Raw genomic sequence first — 22,107 nt, 5'->3', positions numbered from 1 at the left:
GATGTCCATGCCGTAACTCCCTCGGGTAGACTGACCCCCTTGATTCTTGTGTAGAACTCTTCTATGCAAGTTTTCTTCTAGGAGCCATAACTCAAGAGCTGGGAACAGTGGCATAGATGCTCAGTCATCCATATTTGTAGCAACAAGTTACACCCCTCGAAAAAGTTCCCTCTGGCTTTGCAGGCTGCGAGAGCTCGGAAGATATCAGATACTATCATAGGCACAAGAGTGCTTTTATCTTGAATGAGCAAGGTACTGACGACCCCGACTATTTTCAGATCAATGTTTCCGTCTTTCCTTGGAAATACCAAAAGACCCAAAAAGGTTATCATAAAATCCACTCGTCTATGCTCGTCCCATTTCTGACGATTACTTTTGCTGCATAACCTGTTACCTGGGTTGAATCCTATGACATGACCGTAACTGTCGTATATGAAGCGCGGATTACAAAAACCTACGGCCAAATCTGGGTTATGGACCGTCCTGGGTATCTTTAGCGAATCTAAAAACTGATGCACAGTGACAGCTCTTGGAGCAATCAGGTATTTTGCCTCAATGGAATTTCAGCATTTCCGATGTACCCGGCTATTTCCTCCAAAGTCGGAGTGAGTTCAAAATCGGAGAAGTGGAAGACATTGTGTGTCGGGTCCCAGCAGGTGACCAAAGCTCTTATGATATCCCCCCGAGGCTGGATTTCCAATAAACCCGTAAGACCTTTTAGATATTTCTTGACCTCATCTTGCCCTTCACCACCTAAATCATCCCACCATAGCCGCAACTTGAAAGGGATTTTAGTCATTATTGAAAAAGGTTCATTTTGCATCGTGCTCATCCTGCACATTTATTAAGGTGATTAAGAAATAAAATTTATTTGACTCAACAAATTGACTATTTTTTAATTTTCCACAGATTAAAAGGAAGATCTGGTTCTGCACACGGCTTTTCAGCACTTCGGGAACGAAGACTTTAAAGCTGGGTGAGTCAACCAGTCAAAAATCCAAAAATGACTAATAGTGGCCGTTTATGCAAAATCAGCCTTCCGGCGTCCCTTTTGGAAACATTCAGCTATTTTGAAAAAAATGGCGTCACCCAACTTATTTATAACGAAAATTAAAATTTTGACATTTTTGTGGAGGGGAGGTTGGACCCGATGAGGGTTGCCTACGTATCCCGCACCATGTGAGAATCAAAACTGGCGTAGTTCGGGTAGATAAAACAAACTTCTTTTGAAAACAATACTCTTTCCCATGGCAAATAAAACCATTTTTCATAAACAAAACCCCCCTTTTTTTCTTTTGTTTTTCATTTTCTCAAAAATTCGACAGAGTTTCGACGCTATTTGGACATTGATTTTTTTCAAAACAGGCGATTAACTACCTCTATCTCTCTTTCCTCAAAGTATTCAAAAGCCGGTGAGCATGCAAGTCCGAAGCAAACGAATGCACAGGTAGCAAGTTGGATGCATTAGGATGGTCTTTTGTCATTTTGGTACACCTGTCTTAGACAGACCCAACCCCTGTGTTGAGCCTCCAAAGTCAAATGCACATGATGCAAACAAACGTTTCTATTAGGTATCTGGCATGAAGCTGAGTTATTCTAGGTTCGTAACCTGGGTATTTGTTCTAAACTGTGTACCCGAGCGGACAACTCGAGTCGAGGAGGGGGCTACGTACCGGGGACCCACGGGATCATCCGACTTTGTAACTTGTCCAGCCTCTTTCTTATTCCAAGGTATGACACTAACAGAATAGGGAGTCTCGACCAGCAAGCAACATCTCCAGAGGTAAGAAGAGAAGGGTTTCGGCACAGTTTATATACAGTTCAGATAATATCAAAGTGGTAAAAATATCATTTAGCACATTAAGCCCAAACATGTAAAAATCACATAAAACCAAATATAACAATTTATCTAAGCTCGAATTCTTGAACCCTGAACCAAAGATTCTGCGTTATCTCCACAGCAGAGTCACCAGAGCTGTCACACCTCTTTTTTCACTTACACCCCACAGAGGAGCGGAAAGGGAGTTTTTCCAATCAAAGGACAATCGAAACGGGATTTATTATATATTTCAGAGTCTCCACTTGGAAGATTTATGGTGTCCCAAGTCACCGATTTAATCCCGAATCGAGGAAAAGATTGACTCTGTATTACAGTCCGCGAACCACAAAACTGAGTAAGGAATTCTGTTCACCCGGGAGAAGGTATTAGGCATTCCCGAGTTCCGTGGTTCTAGCACGGTCGCTCAACTGTCGTATTCGCCTTATTTATCTGGTTTTAATACATGTTGAACCTATGTGCAAATTTTAACTGTTTACCGCTTTTATTATTTTTTTTTTATCGAGAATTGCAACATCGTGAAAATATATCTCGAACCATGTCACATCAATGCACCCGTGGTTATTGACACATTTCAACTCTGTTGAGATTTGGATTTGGGTCACATAAATGTGCACCCGAGTTTAAGAAGATAACCTTTATTAAATACGCGCCTACAACGACTAGCGTATCATCATTTTGGGTAGGGCCGTGAAATTTTGCTAAACGGCCCATCCCGAAGTCTAGTAATTTTACCAACACGTATATAGGGCCCCGCATCTTGTGTATTTCTATTTGTCGAGGCTCGTCTCATATTTTTTAAAAGGAATTTACAACGTCGTGGAAATGCATCTTGAACCACGTCACAATCGATGTACCCGTGATTAACGACACATTTCGACTTCGTTGAGATTTGAATTTGGGTCACATAAGTATGCACCCGAGTTTAGGGAGGTAATGTTATTAAAATATGTGCCTAAAGAGACTAACGCGTTGTTATTTTGGGGAAGACCATAAAATTCGCTAAATAGCCTGTCCCAAATTCTAAAGGTTTTATTTTAACCATTCATTGAGGTCCCCGCAACTTGCATTTTTACTCGGCGAGGCTCGTCTCATCATTTTTATTTAAAGGCCCAATCCTAAAGTAATCCATAATTTTCTATTTTATTTGCCTCTAAAATAAAGAAGAAGATCCTAATTAGTTTTGCATTATTTAAGAATTGGAAGACCTGTGTCTATTGAACTCATACGAAATCAACTTTTATTCATTTTAGGTTCTGAATGTGGTCCGTATAAATAGACCCTTATCTAAGTGTGTACAAAGAGCAAACAAACTATAGATCTGGGCCCAGGTCCAAATGAACATGCAGTCAGAGTTAGACCTGGGGCGTTTGTGACAGTACCGAAGCCCAAAATGTCCAAAGTGGACCACTGACCTCAGCTTCAATTCTAGTTTAACACAGAATCATTGGAACAACTTCAAGTTATTTAACGTGCACTCAACCAATTATGAGAAGGGAGAATCACGTTTATCTACTCAAACTAAGGAACAATTGATCATTTGACTCTCATATTAAAATCCAGCTTACTCCACGTGTTTAACTAATGGTGATTCCTAATGAGGGATCGTGTTTTGGACTAAACAGCTCAATTACTTGATTTTACTAACATCCACGAGCAGATTCAAAGTAGTCTTATTAATAAGGCATGTTCAATTTGATTAACTACTGCTATGAACTATTAATCCAAAATTACCAACACTTATACTATAATAATGAATTCCGGGCCATCAAACTTGAAGTGGTCGTCGTAGTGATTTCAAAATCAACTATATCCTAGGAAAACAATTTAGTGGAATATATATGAAAGCAAACTGAGATTCCATTAATCAACACAAGTTAAATCAATTAGCTATAGAACTCTTATGCTTCCAGGAATACACATCTAATTAGTTTAACTAAATCAGATTGGTGTTCTAAATTCTAAAATCTATTATAACAGTCCAAAACAGTCCACAAGTTAAAAAAAAGCAGTCCATCACAATCCATTGGAGTTCAGAATACCTAACTACAGTGGACAAATACACGCATCATAAGCAAATTATCCATATATGTAACAGAAGTTTTTCACTATAATTCCGCAGCAGGAGACTTGCTTCATTTCTATTTCTCATCCGATACGAGATGCTACATCAAAGTGGTTCAGGGTAGTGTACCTAGTATTGGAATACAAGAAGAAGAAGAGAGGAAGGTCAGCAGCAGCAGTAGCAATACAATACAGCAATACCACCAACAATCCACTAACAACCCAGTACCAAAAGATAACTAGCAGCGACTCAGGAAAAACAAGTTAAAATTCCCAGCAATACCAACAACAACACAAACAACCAGTAACTGACCCCAACAGCTTGACAATAACCAAATATCAGTCAAAACACAAGCAGAAACACCCCCTAGAATTCAACGGCCAAGAAAAACTCGAAAATACAACTCCACAGTTAAAGCTGAAACTCTTTTTAGTTTCAATGGGATAGCACTAGTTGAACTAGACTAGCTCGTAAAACTCTCTTCCAGTTTTTCGGAATTTCAAACCCTTAAGATTTCCTGAGTCTTTTCTCTTCTAAAGTCTGCCCCAAAGAACAGCTAGACCAGACTAAAAAGGATAAAGAGAACTGATTTTCTCCTCCCAAAAACCAGCCCTTTTTATGGTCTTGAGTGACCCTATTTATCACCAAGACAGACCCCCCCCCCCAACTCTCAAAAGCACTTAAACTAATACCACCACCATCTTTGCCCATGATATTCTTTTACAGCCCATTATCCAGTGTCTTGTGTCCAAAGGCATGGGCAGCTTATAGTATTCAATTAATCCCCCATGCTATTATGTTTCCCAAGCCACTACTACTAGACAAGGTATAAGTTTAATGGTCAATTAAGTACCCTTATGGTCAGACCAGTAACACTAAACATTTCAAGCCCTTTAAAACCCCAAAATACCCCTGAAAACTCCTGTGATTTAATGTCCTACCTTAAACCCTTTAATCTATACTACATCTTTCAGTTATAACCTATTCAATTCGAATTCAAATGACCATTCAAACTAGAATTTAAATCAGATCAAATGGCATCAACATAAGAACAATGATTCAGGGAATAAACTAAACATAATTCCATGTTAAACCTAAATACGAACAACACTGTAAATACATTAAATGAAAACAATGAATTCATATACAAAGTGATGGGCGATAACAGATGACATACTTTGAACTAACAGTAATAGCAAGCAATTACGGAAATAGGTACAGTTTATACAAAACTTACTAATACTGACTGATTCGAATCGTTCAGGAAAACAAAAGAAGACACAAAATACAGAGTAAGCACAAAATATTCGAATTTAAACAAAAAATAAGAAAGGAGTAGAGGATGAATTTATTGAACAAAACGAAGATAAAACGAAAACCTACCAATTAAAGGGGGCCTGGGTTCGAACCTCTGATGCCTTTTAGACTTGGGGCCAAAATGGACCCTAGTCGAGTGTTCCTGAACGAGAACACATTCGACTAAGGTCCATGTTGACCTCAGTCTCTGAATCAGATCACCACTCTGAGACTTTTGATTCGAGGCTTTCTAGTGTGATTCAACGCAAACTAAGTGTGGTTTGGGAACGAGGGAGGTCAAGGGGTGGCATGGTGTTAGTTTGGGGCCGGTTGGGGTAATTTCAAGTTTTGCTCGAATCTTCGATTGAAGATTCGAGAAGCTGGAAGTTGATTCGATGCAAACGGTTAGCGGATCTGCAATGAGGGTGGTCAGATGGCTTAGGGGTGTTAATTTGGTAGTCATCGAAGGGGGTGAGGTTTTAGGCTGATTCTTCGATTGAAGATTCGAGACATTGGGTACTGATTCGAGGGAAACCGATACAGGATTTGGAAAGAGGACGTTGTGGGGAGGCTGTAGTATAATTTTGGAGCTGTTTGGACCACCGGAACCGTCGTGAGGTGATTTCCAGTGGGCGGTGCACGGTGGCAAGGGACGGGGGATCTGTTTAGTATCTGAAGCTTAGAGACGAAGAGGTGAGGGGGGGTATGGCTTTGGGGGCGTGGGGTGAGATTTAGGAATATATACGGAGGGGGTATTTTAATCCTGGCCGTTGGTTCAAGCACGATCAACGGCCTAGATCAATTCACTTGATAGGCAACGGTGTCGTTTGGAGCAATACTGGGGCAGTTTGAACCAGGGAACGGGTCGGGCCAGGGAATGGGTAAGGGATATTGAATCTCAGTCGTTGGATCGATTTAATCCAACGGCCTTGATTAAGAGTGACCAAACGACGCCGTTTTAAGACGTCTCTGGCCAGGCCAAACTGGACCTTGGTCATGGGTGATTTGAGCCTGATTTTTTGCACTATAATTGGCCCAATTTTCACTCTTTTCTTCTTTTTCTTTCATTTTCTTTTAATTCCTTTTCAACTAAAAATCCTAATTAAATTATAAAGTTGAAAATTAACTAAAACATTAACTCTTAATAATAGTTATCACACGAAATTAAACATCAAATAAAGATAAAATCACACAATTCGGACATTAAATGCAAGAATGCAAAGTACATATTTTTTTGTGATTTTTCCATTTTGTAAAACAAACTTGTTTGTTTAATTAATTCCTAAATTGTAAAATTAAATCCTAAATGCACATGCAACACATAGTTTTGTATTTTTTTTAATTAAAGTAGAAATAAACATGCACAGACAAAAATACAAATAAATCACAAATTACACAAAACCATTTTATTTTGAATTTTTGGGAGTAGTTCTCATAGGGCAAAAATCACGTGCTCACAATCCATATTGAACAACCATACATGGGAATTGGTTGAGCTTCCTCCTGGAAATAAACCTTTGGGTTGTAAATGGATTTTTAAAAGAAAAATGAAAGATGATGGCACTATTGATAAATTTAAGGCAAGACCTGTTTTCAAAGAGTATAGACAATGAGAAGGTCTTGACTACTTTGATACATATTCTCCAGTGACGAGAATTGCGTCCACACGAATGCTAGTAGCTTTAGCTGCAGTTTATGGTCTTGACATTTATTAAATGGACGTAAAGACAGCCTTCTTAAATGGAGATTTGGAGGAAGAAATCTATATGGAACAACCTGAAGGGTTTGTGGTTCCAGGTAAAGAAAAAAAGGTATATAGACTTGTTAAGTCCCTCTACGGACTAAAACAAGCACCCAAACAATGGCATGCGAAATTTGACCAAACAATGTTGTCAAATGGTTTTAAGATAAATTAATGTGATAAATGTGTGTACATTAAAAATGTTCCAAATCACATAGTCATTGTTTGCCTATATGTGGATGATATGTTGATAATGAGTAATGGCATTGCCAACATAAATGCGACTAAGTGTATGCTAACTAGCAAGTTTGATATGAAGGACTTGGGAGTTGCGGATTTAATTCTGGGGATTAAGATCCAAAAAACTCCTCAAGGTCTTGCATTGTCATAATCTTATTATATTAAGACAATACTTGAAAAATTCAAGCGCTTAGGCTTTAAAGTTGCAAAGACTCCAATTGACATGAATCTTGCATTAACAAAGAACAAAGGCCAAAACATATCACAATTGGATTATGCTCGTGTGTTGGGATGCTTAATGTACATCATGAATTGTACACGACTAGATATAGCTTGTGCTATAAGTAAACTGAGTCGATACACGAGCAATCCAGGTCAATCTCATTGGATGGCAGTGAAACGAGTTTTGGGATATTTAGAACATACCCAAAACTTTGATTTGCACTACAGTAAATTTCCTGCGGTGATTGAAGGATATTGTGATACAAATTGGATCACCAATTTAACTGATTCAAAGTCCACAAGTGGATATGTATTCACTATTGGTGGAGGAGCGGTATCTTGGAAGTCGTCCAAACAAACTTGTATTGCCTGCTCTACAATGGAGGCTGAGTTCATAGCCTTAGATAAAGTCGGTGAAGAAGCTGAATGGCTCCGGAATTTCTTAGAAGACATTCCATTTTGGCCCAAATCGTTGGCACCAATATGTATACATTGTGATAGCCAAGCGGCAAGTGGAAGGGCTGGGAGCGTTATGTATAACGGTAAATCTCGTCATATACGACGAAGACATAAAACCGTTAGGCAACTACTCTCTAGAGGAATTATCACGATTGACTATGTAATGTTAAGTGATAATGTGTCAAATCCACTTACAAAAAGGCCTAACTAGAGAGGTAGTTGAGAAATCATCGAGGGGAATGGGGCTATAGCCGAGAAAAAGTCATTGTGGTGGTAACTCTACCTATATGACTGGAGATCCCAAGATCTAGGTTCAAGGAGATTAAACAAAGTCATTAATGACGGTTCAACATTGTCAACAAAAATTTTGGTCCATTCTCGTGATGAGACAATGTTCAGTACCAAGGATAAAGCATTAAGGCTTTTTAATGATTTCTAAATTTGATACGGGGTATATCAAAGAGTGTATCTACGGGATAACACGTTTAGAAATCACCTATGTAAGTGCGAAGTGTTAGACACTTCAAGGAGAATATTTCAAGGCCAATTCTCTACGCACTTATGCAACGAGGCAGTGTTCATGGCTGAAACAAATACAACAATGAGAACCAAAGACGGTTAAGGGTTGATTGTGTGACTTATGGTTGTCTAGGTATACACTAAAGTTCGACGGTTCAAAGATATCAAATCTACCGATTGACCGAGTATACCGACATAAGTTCACTACAGAAAGTTCAAAGGAAACCTACTTATCCAGATGCAATTATTCCTTGCTTGCAAATCATAAAAGTTTTTCATGCATACTCCCGTAATATAGCCATTACCCATTCATGTGGGGGATTTTTGAGTATTTTAAGATGGAAAAGTCTTAAAAAGAGGGTGAATGGGAAATGGAGGGAAAACGAAATTTTTGAGTAAACTTTTAAGTTTTCCTCTCTTGAAACATTGTCCCATATTGGAAGAGGAAAAGGATTTTGGTGTGTATATATACAATTGCTCTTCTTGTAGCTCTTAAAGAGTTAAGAAGAAGGCAAGCCTCATGCCGTCTTCGTCGTCACTCACTCGGCTCGGCTTCAGCTACGGCTACGGCTTTGGCTTTGGCTTCGGATTCAGACTTGGATTTGGTCAAATGATCGATTGATTGATTAATTTTTTGGACCAAATTTATTTGTTAATAGTGAATATTAATGTAATATTATCCATGTTTGTAACGGATATTTTCCAATCCATGGATAGAATTCAAGTGTCCCACCAGCTCGGCCAAGTGCATGTTCCATTGTCCATTGGCAGCCTAGTGCTCCATGAGCAAGTGCTCCTTCCACCATGTCAAGTGCTTCCTCCATAACAGCCTAGTGATTTCTCCACCATGAGTGGTGACTGGTCATTCTCTTAATAGCTGACTGCGAGCAAAGACACATAACACAAACACAAACTGAAAAACGGAATAAGAGCTGTTAGGAGAAGGCACATGCAGAAACGAACTTGAGAGCTTGGCTATGGTTGATATCCTCTTCAGTAAGAACTCAACATCGGCTATAAATTGCATTCCTTCCTCTCAGAATTTTCATTCGACTTCTGAGTTCTCCTCCTTTGTTGTGCATTATTTTAAACTACAAACAAAGCAACCGTAAGTGTGATTTGATGTTGAACTTTGTATTCGCTAAAACACTGGGGTTTGAAGTACCGCTACACCAGTGTGTAATTCGTTCTATCCTGGGAGGAAATAATCCATAACCTTGGGTACTAGGAGGAGATTAAATTCCTTAAGGAAACACTGTGAATTCAGTGGGCCCGAATTAATTACTGTTTTGTTTATATTTACGTTTATACGCTAACTTTCTTTTCTCTAGATTATTATTTACAAATACAGCAAGTAAGAAGATATACCAAAAACCCACATCTGCTACTTTCCACCTATACATATATCGAATAATTAATTGTACGCATATAATGTAGATATCGAGTTATATATAAAAGGCCCTAGAGAACGAAAATATGACGCAAAATAGAGAACGAAAATGGAATTAATGATTCTTCTTTTGAAGGAAAAAAAGTATTTCTCTTCGACTTGCAAAGAGAAATATAACATGTTTCAAGTAATAACGAAGACAGTAAGTTACATATTTAATAACCGACAGGTTGAGGATACTGATCTATTTTTTCAAATAATCACCATATGTTTGACGTGGTAATTGAAAATGTTCACTCAAATTAAATTGGAACTTTTTTTATTTGGTAAAAGGGACACAACTTTTATTACTAGAAGCGTTTACTACATAGCTTGACTTGCCTAGGATACATCGAACCTAAATAATCATTTTCATAAGATGATGAAACTAGAAAAGGGATACATATAGATAATTAAGTTTTCAAAAACTTCTAAAATACTTTTATGCTTAGCTAGGGCATCCACTGCTTAATTGCCTTCCCTTAGCCTATACTTTAGGCAATCATCAATAATCGTAGAAAAAACATGTTAGTAATTTCTTTACATTCAGTTCCTATTCAACTAGTATGTTTCATTTTATGTTAGAATTAAGTGTATAGACTTAAATTTGAGTAAATCATTCTTACTTAATCACGATACACGAGGCATCAGTTTTACGATAGGGTCAAACTACAGAAAAGAAATGGCGGAGATATTAGCTATCATATACATATATGGATCATAATGATCGGTGAAATCAGTATATGCATAACATCATAGTACTGTTATTCTTGTGGATAATATTTTTGTTTTTAAAAAATAAAAAGGAGGTTAACAAGTACGTGAAATGTTGTTCATATTGCTCCATTCAACTAACTTACAATTATTTTTTCTTCTTTCATCATTATAATGATGCCTTGTGGCATTACTACTGTGACGTGGCCATAAAAAATATGGTAAATTGTTACAATTTATATTGTTTGAGATACAAGTGTATAACGTGGAGAAGAGGGGAAGTATACATGTCGAGCAATAATTGTTCACCGAATACCTACTAATTCTCTTAACTTGGCACACCATTTATTTAGTGCACATCTAAATTATATTATTATATTAGGATTTGAGCATGTGACTTATATGTAATTTTTTAATCAACTTTGTTGCTATATTAGAATTTTTTCTGAATTTCTTCTTATATATGGGGATTTACGCACTTTTTCTCTATTTGCATAATATAATTTTGACAACGAAGATTTAGTTGGATCCCTTACTCCTACTTAGCTCCGCTCCTGGTATGGTGCTGTAATCACAATTTGTATTGTCTATTAGCTTTGGATTTGCCTGTCATTTGTCAGTCGTCCAATGGCCCTCAATCCCTCTTACAAAGCAGAAAATCCTTCTTTTTGTTACTTCCAAACAATTGTAAAATTCATTAATTATTTTTCTCCCATAAATAAAGTCAGCCCACTATTCAAATTAATCTCCCAAAGTGTTTTGTCCCGTCTATGGTTTGGTGCCTACAGTTATTCACTCTCCCCCCCCTTCCCCCCCCCCCACTTTTTAAATATTAAGCCATCATCAAGGCAGAATGCTGTTGATGTGGGGGGTTTGGCTTGACCCTACCTTGTCCATACAAAAGCTGCAGAGTACAAAGAGAGGAGGTGGGCATCAACCTGACCTCCTATGCACTACTTACAAGAATGTTACATACAGTCTTCAAAAGATAATATGGAAGAGACTTCACTATACAAAAACACTTCCATATCTCCTAAGCATAATTCAACTTACAAAAAATGTTAGCTTTGTTATATCTACTTTTATGTTAGGTAATTTCCATTTGTCAAGTTGAAAAATTCCTTTCACCTCTTTAGGAAGTTGTTGAAAAGAGTGATAAAATGTAATAGTTTCACTTGATGAAGTCAGCTTAGCAAGAAAGTCTGCCATTTGATTTGCTTCTCTGTAACAATGAAAAATTATCATATATGCCTCTTCAATGATCTTAGAAGTATCTCTAATCATTTTCCTGAGCTTAGGGTTACTAGTAACCATATTAAGGAGCATATTAGTGATAATCAAAGAGTCCATCTCTAGGATGAATCTATTGAACCCATTCTATATGCACCATTTCCTCCATATTTGGCTACAATAGCCTCTACTAGATTGTTGTTTTAGATTGAACATGGACTAAGAAGGTCATGATTAGATCTTGATACACGGTTGTTAGAGAAAAGGAATGGAGTTTAGAAAAATAGGCAAATAAGTCAGTTGACACAGTTAGTTAGTAATTCAAAAGGTAGTTAGAGTTAGTTGGAGTTAGTTAGAATAACTACCTACTGTTAGTTGGAGAATCTATCAGTAAGATCGTTATAGAGAATTTGTCAATAGGAGGGGAATTCAATCAATTGTAATAGATATAAATACATTTGTCATGTACAATTACAATCATATATGAAATTACATTCTTCTATCCTAATCTCTCTGTCTTCTTCTCTTCTTTTTATTTCTCTATAAACTCTAACCATATCTGAGTTTTCGAAGCTTCTTCCTGAATCAGCATTATGATCCTCGAGTTCAATCGAGCTCCTGTAATTGTGTAACATTGGTATCAGAGCATTTGATCCTCGGACTCATGTCAAAAGGCACTCGATCAACTAATAATTTGACTGAAAAACCCATTGATCTGCGCGAGTTGATGCAGAAGTTAATAGTAGATGTGGGGGCTTTATTAGGTGAAGTCTCACATCTGAAGCAATTGGATTGGACAATCCTTGAATTGAAGGAGCAATTCACTAATTCAAGGGAGAAACCAAAGGATAAATCACCAGTGCAGAATGAATGTGAACCCACTGAAAGAAGGTCTCATCAAGAAAGGAGTCCTACTAGTTGTAATCACCTCAACTCTAACTTTTCGAGGTGGTCTAGAATGGAGTTCCTGCGATTTACTAGTGAAGATTTGAGATCACGGTTGTTCAAAATTGAATAGTTTTTCTCTATGGAAAAAGTTGCTGCTGAGGAAAGAGTTGAAGTAGATGCAATGCAATTGGAAAGAGAGGCTATTCAATGACATCTTTTTTTCATGAGATACAAAGAGTATCTACATCCAGCTACTTGGAATGAATATGTTATGGCATTGGTAGAAAGGTTTGAGGCTGATTTTGATGATCCAATAGAGGAGATCAAAAAGATCAAGCATATTGGAAGTGTGAAGGAATATCAAACTGTTTTTAGAAGAATCTGAATAGGGTGAGACTATCCCAAGAAAATGCAATTAGCTGCTTCATTAGAGGTCTGAAACATGAGCTCAACATTGCAGTCAAGCTCACCAACCCAACCACATTATCACAGGTGTACAGAACATCTAGAATGCATGAGGTTTACCTAGCTACAACCAAACAAACTTCCTATGCATCAGGAACCCCAATCAAGAGATATGCTAGGCCAAGAACTACTAATAAACCATTACTACCTACTCATACATTCAGTAATTCATCTTATACTAAGGGTGTCAATAGGAGAGCATTGAGTTTAGATGAAATGAATGACAAAAGAGCAAGGGGATTGTGCCACTTCTGCAATGATAAGTATGTACCTAGGCATAGGTGCAAAAGTTCCAAACAGATTTACATATTAGAATTGAGGAAACAGAAAAAGTACAAGATACATATGAAGAACAAGAACTATCATTGCAAGATGATAGTTTCAATGCCCTAGATTCAAATCAATCTATAGAACAGATAGAGATTTCCATTCATGCCTTGAATGGCTCCTTGGGTTACAGAACATTGAAAGTAACTAGTTATCATGCTAATAAGGCCATAAGCATTCTGATTGATACTGGTAGTTCCTAGAATTTCATTAATCCTAACTTTGTCGAACACTTGGGATGTAAGATCAAATATACTCACCCTCAAATGGTGGCTGCTGCTAATGGAAACATGATGGTGGCCAAGATGTGTACCATTACTTTGTTGCTACAAGGAGCTGAGTTTTCAGCAAAGTTTTTACTACTGTCCTTAGGCTCGTGTGGAGTAGTGTTGGGAGTGAAATGGTTACTAACACTTAGAGACATCAAAATGAACTTATAAAGCTGACTATGGAATTCTGGTACAAAGGAGGAATCATCTCCTCAGAGGTGGTGGCAGCCAGATCGAGGTTTAAGAAGCTGACAAATTGGCCAAACACACAGGTAACATTTCTCAACTATGTATGATTCAAGTAGTACCAATGGGAAATACTGAACAACAGTGGCATGCATTAAAATATGAAGAATAACCAGAAACAAATGTTAGATTAGTGCAACTGTTGTTTGAGTATTTTAGCTTATTTGAGGAGCCTACTAAATTACCACCTTCTAGAGATGTATTTGATCATAGAATTGTGTTGCAAGCTGGTACTGAACCTGTGAACGAACGACCCTATAGATACCCCTCAATTAAAAAGGATATAATTGAGGGGTTGGTGATAACTAGGGATTCTAGTCTATTTTATACTCTTTTTTGCTTAAGTTTTAGACTAAACATGTATACAAGTAATTCCGAAAGCTTACATGTTGTGCTTGTTTGTAGTGTTTGGTTAAAAAGTGACAAGAAAGTCAAAATCAGCTCAAAAAAGGAGTGAAACCTACTCAAGTACCAAGAGCAAGTCAAAGCACTGCTACAGCAGTAAATCCACTGCAGCAGCAATAGCCCCACCGCAACCGCAGTGCATTTGTTGCGGTTCGCGGTGGAAAAGATCAGAGAGATGCAATTTTAGAAGCTCAAGTACTGCGGTCCGTGGTAGATTCTTCATGGCCACAGTAGCCTCATCGCGGCCGAAATCCATTTTATGCGGTCCGCAGAAAGGTGATTCAGAGAGTTGGGAGTTTGGAAGTTGGAAGCCATCGCGGTCCACGGTCCATTTTGTGCGGTCTGCAGTGAAGCTACCGCGGCCGCAATGCATTTTATGTGGTCCGCGATGGCCAGATTTAGAGACTTAAAAATGAAGCCAAAAAGCCTGACCGCGGCCGCAGTGCATTTTTCGCGGTCCACGGTACTTCCGTCAGGGGTATTTTTGTCCAAAAAATTTGGCCTCGTATAAATACTTCTTTTTCACATTTTTAGGGTATCTTTATCTTAGCAAAGCATGTGAACAGCGGTTTTAGTCTATTTTGAGTTATTTGTAGCTAGTTTTACATTGAATCTTCAAATCTTAGCTTGTAATCATATTATATGGGTTATTCTTCATCTAAATATCTGATTTCTTCTATTATTATGAGTAGCTAGACCCATTAGTTAGAGTTGTGGCTCAACCCTAGTGTGGGTATTTGATGGGACTTTTGTTTTAAGGCTTAGATGTTTATGGGTGGTTGATATTTGGACTGATTTGTGTTTTTCATGTTGAATTAGTGGTCGCAAACACTATTTTGTGTCTTTTTGGACTTGAGCTCTTCTTGAGAAGAGAGCTTGAGTCTAGGAAAATCAGTCCAACAAGGAATTAGGGTGTATTAAAGATATTGATAGCCCCAATTAAAGGGTTAAACCTAGAGATAGTAATACCTGACTTGAGCCTATATTGCTTGCACAATTTTGACACCTAATTGGTCTTAAGAAAGTCAATTAGGGCAAAGTCACTCAAGCTACCGAGAGGTATAGAATGAGTAGTTTCGTGCATTGGCTATATCGCAATCCCCAACATAACAACTTTGCCTTAGGCTTTAGATCCCATCAAGTATTCACCTAGGAGAAAGTCACTTCCATAGTGCCTCTTTAACCATTTAGAAAACCTTACAAGCATTCATACTTAGTTTAATTTCGTATCTCATTAGCACAAAATTAGAAGTCACAAAAAACAAATACGATTGGAAGTGTAATTAAGAGCACTACGCAGTACTAGTTTAGATAGGAATCCAAATCCCAAACATTCTAGCTCCCTATGGATTCGATCCCGACCTTCTCGGGTAAAAGCTGCATCGACCGCTCTTGCCACTTTGTAGTGGTGTAAGGTTGGACCCGATCACTTTTTGGCGTCGTTGCCGAGGAGATAACGGTTTTGGCTATCTATGTAAATAGTTTTGTGTATTGTTTTTCTTTCCTTCTATGTTACTAATTTGTGTGTGTTGCCAACTCAGGTACAAAATGACGGCAAACGACAACAATGCACCTCTTGGAGATCTTCCACCGGGGGAGGAGGTAGATGACAATATTGATCAAAGGAGATGTCGCCAGACCAATGATAATATTCCAGACCCTCCCCCGCCATCTCCAAGAGCAGCTCCTCGGGTGCTTCCAAACCAAGGATATGATAGTGCAATTGTCCCACCCCGGATCCGGGCGGGCAATTTTCAAATTAAAAATGTGATGCTGACTATTTTGGAACAGCGAGGGTATTTCACAGGTGCTCCCCATCAGAATGCTTACAAACATCTTAAGGGCTTCGTGGATACCTGTTGGGGAGCAAGCAAACAAATGTGTCAGAGGATGCACTCCGGTTTGAATTATTCCCTTTTTCACTTAGATGGAAGGCTTTGGATTGGCTTGAAAGGCTTCCCAACCACTCCATCACTACTTAGGATGAGTTGGTGGATAAATTCATTGCAAATTGTTTATCGCCGGGCCACATGGCGACCTTGAGGGATGAAATCTTAGCTTTCAAACAGGAGCCCAACGAACCACTGCATGAGATATGAGAGAGATACCGGACCATGGTAAAGGAATGTCCAAATAATGATATGACTGAGGCAATGATACAACAGACATCCTACTGGGGCATTAACACAACAAATCAGTGCATAGTGAACCAACTCGCCGGGGGAAATTTCATAAACACACCGTATGATGAGGCTAATGCAATATTGCATGAGATGGCTAACACATCCTCCGCTTGGCAAAATAGAGCCAATGTGCCACAGGGTGACCCCACGGTCATTCACTTGCACAAAGAGCTCCATGATCATGGGCAGGCAATAGCAGAACTAACAACAACAATTAACCAACTAGCAAAGGCACAATTACAGCAGGTTCAATATCCACGACAAGTAAATGATATGAAGGGTGTCAACATGTTAGTAAACAAAAGAAGACAAAGAGGTCAACAGAACTAAGGGAGTTCGGATAAATATGACCAAGATAGTGGTGGGTTCTAAGATGATAGATATGATGAGCAGAATGAAGAAGTGCAGTACGTGAACAACTATCAAGGCCAATGGGAAAATACTTCTAACCAACAACAATGGAGACCCTAAGGCAATTGGGAAAATCAACAACAACAAGGGAATAGTAATTGGGGGAACAACAAACAAAGTTAAAATTGGGGTAACCAGAACAATAATCAGAACAATCAGGGAAATTGGAGTGGCAACAACAACAACTGGGGTTGAAACAACAATCAGCATGGTTGTAACAATAGCAACCAAAGAAATTAGGGGCAAGGTTTTCAAAGGCCCTCAATGTATTAACAACCGAACAATCTACCCTCATTTCCATACCAAGTCCTAGCTCTTCCAACAATGAAATGGGGAGAATCTAAATGATGTTTGAATAGATGATGATAAAGAATGCTGACTCTAATGCCTAGTTGGCATCCCACAATACTTCAATCAGAAACTTGGAGGTTCAATTAGGCCAAATCTCACAATCCTTGAATACTCGCCCTAAGGAGGCTCTACCTAGTGATACGGTAGTCAACCCGAAGGGTGGGAATATTTCGGGCATGTAATGGCGGTAACTACAAGAAGTGGACGAGGCGGTGATATGAATACCTCCAAACAAAAAGAAATTTTGAGTGATGAATTTGAGTTGTAAGAGGATGAGATCCCTTTGGTGGTTGAAAATGTGATTGATGAGAACGTGAATGAGGAAGTGAGGATTGATATCCAAGATACCGAGGTAGAAACTCAGAATGACATGAACCCATCTAGGGAACACGTAATACACATGTCGGAAACGGTTGTGCCTAAAGTCAAGGCTCCTTTTCCAAGGCCACCTCTACCTTATCCTCAAAGGCTTGCGAAGCAGAAAAATGAGAACCAGTTTAAGAAATTTAATGACATGATGAAGAGCTTATCCATTAATGTGTCTTTGAGGAGGCTCTAGAGAAAATGTTGGGTTACTCCAAATTCATGAAAGACTTGGTGACAAAGAAAAGATCCATGGATTGTGAGGCCATCAAGATGACCCACCAAGTTAGTGCAATAGTGCAATCGATGGTTCCGAAGCTAGAAGATCCCGGTTCTTTCACCATTCATTGCACCATTGGGAATGCAAACTTTGCAAAAGCTCTATGTGATTTGGAGGAAAGTATCATCTTGATGCCTTACTCTGTTTTCAAGACTTTGGGTATTAGACAACCTAGGGCTACTTTAATGAGGTTGCAAATGGCGGATAGAACTATGAAGAGGCCGCTTAGTATTATAGATGATGTTCTTGTCCGGGTGGACAAGTTCATTTTGCTCGTTGATTTTGTGATTTTGGATTGTGAGGTAGATTATGAGGTTCCGATCATATTGGGAAGACCTTTTCTTGCAACTGGGAAGGCCTTAGTTGATGTGGAAGCAGGGGAACTTATCTTCCGGGTGGGTGATGAGAAAATGGTCTTTCATGTGTGCAAGTCAATGAAGCAGCCCAACAGTTCTGAAGTGTTCTCTTTTATGGATCTTGTCATGGCAGTGATAGTTGATGATACTAGTGCAATGATTAATGTGGAGGACCCTCTAGAGGCGGTATTGTTGAATTTTAATGTAAATTAGGATGAAGGCCAAGTGGAGTGTGTCAATGTTTTACATGGAATGGGCTCTTACTCTTATGAGCTTCGGAAACTTTCTTTGGATCTTGAGAATAGGAAGACTCCACCAACAAAGCCCTCAATCGAGGAACCTCTGGTGTTGGAATTGAAGTCGTTGCATCCACACCTTAGGTATGAATTCTTAGGCCCTAGTTCAACTTTGCCAGTTATTCTTTCATCTTGGCTTACTAACATGCAGGTAGATGCCACATTGGCGGTGCTCCAAAAATGGAAGAAGGCAATTGGATGGACTTTAGCTGATATTCGGGGGATAAGCCTCGCCTTTTTGTGTGCATAACATTATTCTTGAAGATGATGCAAAGCCCTCCTTGGAACATCAATGGAGGTTGAACGAGGCAATGCAAGAAGTTGTGAAAAAGGAGGTGATCAAGTGGTTGGATGTCGGGGCTATGTACCCCATCTCTGATAGCTCTTGGACTTTGCTGGTGCAATGTGTGCTGAAGAAGGGTGGTATGACCGTGGTTACCAATGCGCAAAATGAGTTGATTCCTACTAGGACTGTCACCGGATGAAGGATGTGCATGGATTACCGCAAATTGAATAAAGTGACCCGCAAAGATCACTTTCCATTGGCTTTTCTTGATCAGATGCTAGACAGACTTGCTGGGTGTGCCTTCTACTATTTCTTGGATGGGTATTCTGGGTGCAACCAAATATTTATGCTCTGAAAGATTAGGAGAAAACCACCTTCACTTGTCCGTATGGTACCTTTGCCTTTTCTAGGATGCTATTTGGGTTATATAATGCACCGGCTACATTCTAGCGGTGTATAATGGCCATATTTACCGACATGGTGGAGGACATTTTAGAGGTGTTTATGGACGACTTCAGTATTGTGGGTGACTCGTTTGATGAATGTTTGAAAAATCTTGATAGAGTGTTGGCCCATTGTGAAGAAACCAACCTTGTGCTTAATTGGGAGAACTGCCACTTCATGGTTGAATAGGGCATACTCCTTGGCCATAAAATTTCAAAGCATGGTATAGAGGTGGAAAAAGATAAAATTGAAGTGATTTCAAGGCTCCCTCCCCCTACTTCAGTCAAGGGAGTTAGAAGTTTTCTTGGGCATGCGGGGTTCTACCAGAGGTTTACTAAGGCGTTTTCGAAGGAACTGAATCTGTTGTGCAAGTTGTTGGAAAAGGATGCCAAGTTCGTGTTCAATGAGGGTTGTATGCAAGCCTTCGAACTTTTCAAGCACAAGTTGACCACCACTCCTATTATTACCGCACCGAATTGGAGCTTGCCTTTCGAGCTCATGTGTGACGCGAGTGATGTTGCGGTTGAGGCGGTCTTGGGTCAAAGAGTGAATAAAATATTTCATCTGGTGTATTATGCAAGCAAGACAATGAATGATGCTCAAGTGAATTACACGGTGACTGAAAAAGAGTTGTTGGCTATTGTGTTCGAAATGGAGAAATTTTGGACGTATCTCATAGGCGCCAAGGCCATAGTTCATACCGATCATGCTGCACTCCGATAGTTGATGAAGAAGAAGGATTCCAATGCTAGGTTGTTATGATGGGTCTTGTTACATCAAGAGTTTGATTTGGAGATCATGAACTGGAAAGGGTGTGAAAACAAAGTGGCGGACCACTTGTCATGCTTGGAGGAGGAGGGGAGGCCTCGTGATAGCCTAGAGATCAATGATTCATTTTTCGATGAGCAACTCTTTTCTATGTGGATGAATGGTATGCCATAGTTTGCGGACGTTGCTAATTTCTTTGTGACTGGTATTGTCCCGTGTAAGCTCTCTTCTAACCAAATGAAGAGCTTAAACGGGATAGTTTGAACTTCTATTGGGATGAGTCGTACTTGTTTAAGATATGCACTGACAGTGTGATCCAGAGGTGTATCCCGGAGGAGGAGCAATTGAGTATCTTAGAGTCTTGTCATTCCTCCCTCTATGGTGGTCATCATGGTGGGGCAAGGACATCTTCGAAGGTTCTTAGTTGAGGGTTTTTATGGCCAACTTTGTACAAGGATGCAAGTGAACTTGTGAAGATATGCGGCGAATGTCAAAGAGCACGTGGAATCTCGAAGAATGATGAGATGTCTCTCAACACTATTCTCAAAGTTGATATTTTTTATGTGTGGGCCATTGATTTCATGGGACCGTTTGTTAGTTCATGAGGCAACACATACATTCTAGTGGCAGTTAACTATGTTTCAAAGTGGGTTGAGGTCATGACTTTACCCAATAATGAGGCCCGGAGTGTTGTTGCATTTCTCAAGAAGAGTATTTTTACTAGGTTTGGCATTCCTCGAGCAATCATAAGTGATGGGGGTATCATTTTTGTAATAGAGATTTTGACACTTTGCTTGCAAAGTATGGTGTCAATCACAAAGTTTCTACCCCTTGTCAACCTCAGGTGAGTGGCCAAGTTGAAGTCTCAAACATGGAAATCAAGAGTATATTGTCAAAGACAGTCAATGCAAATAGGACCGATTGTTCAAAGAAATTGGATGATGCTTTATGGGCTTATAGGACTGCTTACAAGACTCTGATTGGTATGTCTCTGTAACGGTTGGTGTTTGGGAAAGCTTTCCATCTACCGGTTGAGTTAGAGCACAAGGCCATGTGGGCTTTGAGGAAGCTGAATCTTAAATGGGATGTGGCAATAAATCTTTGTGTGGAACAGCTTAATGAACATGATGAATTTCGATTTCATGCTTACTCCAGTTTGTCCTTGTATAAGGACAAGATGAAGTACATTCATGATAAGTATGCTCGTGGCAAGGAGTTCAAAGTGGTTGATTTGGTTCTCTTGTTCAATTCTCGGTTACGTCTGTTTTTAGAAAAGCTTAAGTCGAAATAGAGTGGACTGTTTGAAGTGGTGCTTGTGACTCTGCATGGTGCACGTGCCTTGAAAAACAAAAATGGGGAGGTCTTCAAAGTTAATGGGCACAGAGTCAAGCACTACCTTGGCAAGATTGATGACAACTACGTGGTGGCACTGATCCATCAAAAGTGATTTAATGGTAATCTGCCTCGTGCCGCGACGTTAAATTAGGTGCTTCTTGGGAGGCAACCCATGTGTCTTTCTTTTTGTTTTTCTTTGATTTTCTTGTTAGTGTAGGATTTGTTGTTGGACTAACTGGTTGTGAGATGTGTGTAGGGTTGTTTTGATGAAGTGCATGACCAAATTGGAAAAATGTTGCACTCTCTGAAGTTTGGACCGCTTTCGTATTGCATTTTTCGCGGCCGCAATGGCCTTATTGTGGGAGAAAATTTTCATTGCGGTCTGTAGTGTTGAATGGTAAAAAGTGGAGGTTCTCTGAAGTTGTCACCGCGGCCGCAATGTATTTTATGCGGTCCGCGTGCCCTACCGTGGCTGCGGAGCATTTCTTGCGGTCCGCGGTGACATCCTTGCCAGTGCTTCTTGTGGATCAGTACTGCGGTCCGCGGTGCATTTTATGCGGACCGCGGTGGGTAGGTAACGTGGGTCCCATGTTCTTTTTCTATAAATAGGACCTTAGGCCCCCAATTACACTTTTCGCTCATTTGCTCTCTAAATAGAAAAATTATTGTTCATCACGCCCTA

General features: G+C 39.3%; 1 protein-coding gene across 1 annotated transcript; it reads left to right on the top strand.

The window, feature by feature from the left end:
* Nucleotides 1-17,861: 17,861 nt before the first annotated feature.
* Nucleotides 17,862-21,381, top strand: LOC138884920 (uncharacterized). Its single transcript, XM_070165788.1, has 4 exons — nt 17,862-18,242; nt 18,510-18,743; nt 20,401-20,506; nt 21,107-21,381. The coding sequence occupies exons 1-4, from the start codon at nt 17,862-17,864 to the stop codon at nt 21,379-21,381; spliced, it is 996 nt and encodes a 331-aa protein (XP_070021889.1).
* Nucleotides 21,382-22,107: the final 726 nt, after the last annotated feature.

Source organism: Nicotiana sylvestris, chromosome 2 (genome assembly GCF_000393655.2).
Source record: "Nicotiana sylvestris chromosome 2, ASM39365v2, whole genome shotgun sequence".
Lineage (NCBI taxonomy): Eukaryota > Viridiplantae > Streptophyta > Magnoliopsida > Solanales > Solanaceae > Nicotiana > Nicotiana sylvestris.
Note: the sequence above shows the minus strand (reverse complement) of the source record. Positions and strands in the feature narration are given on the sequence as shown.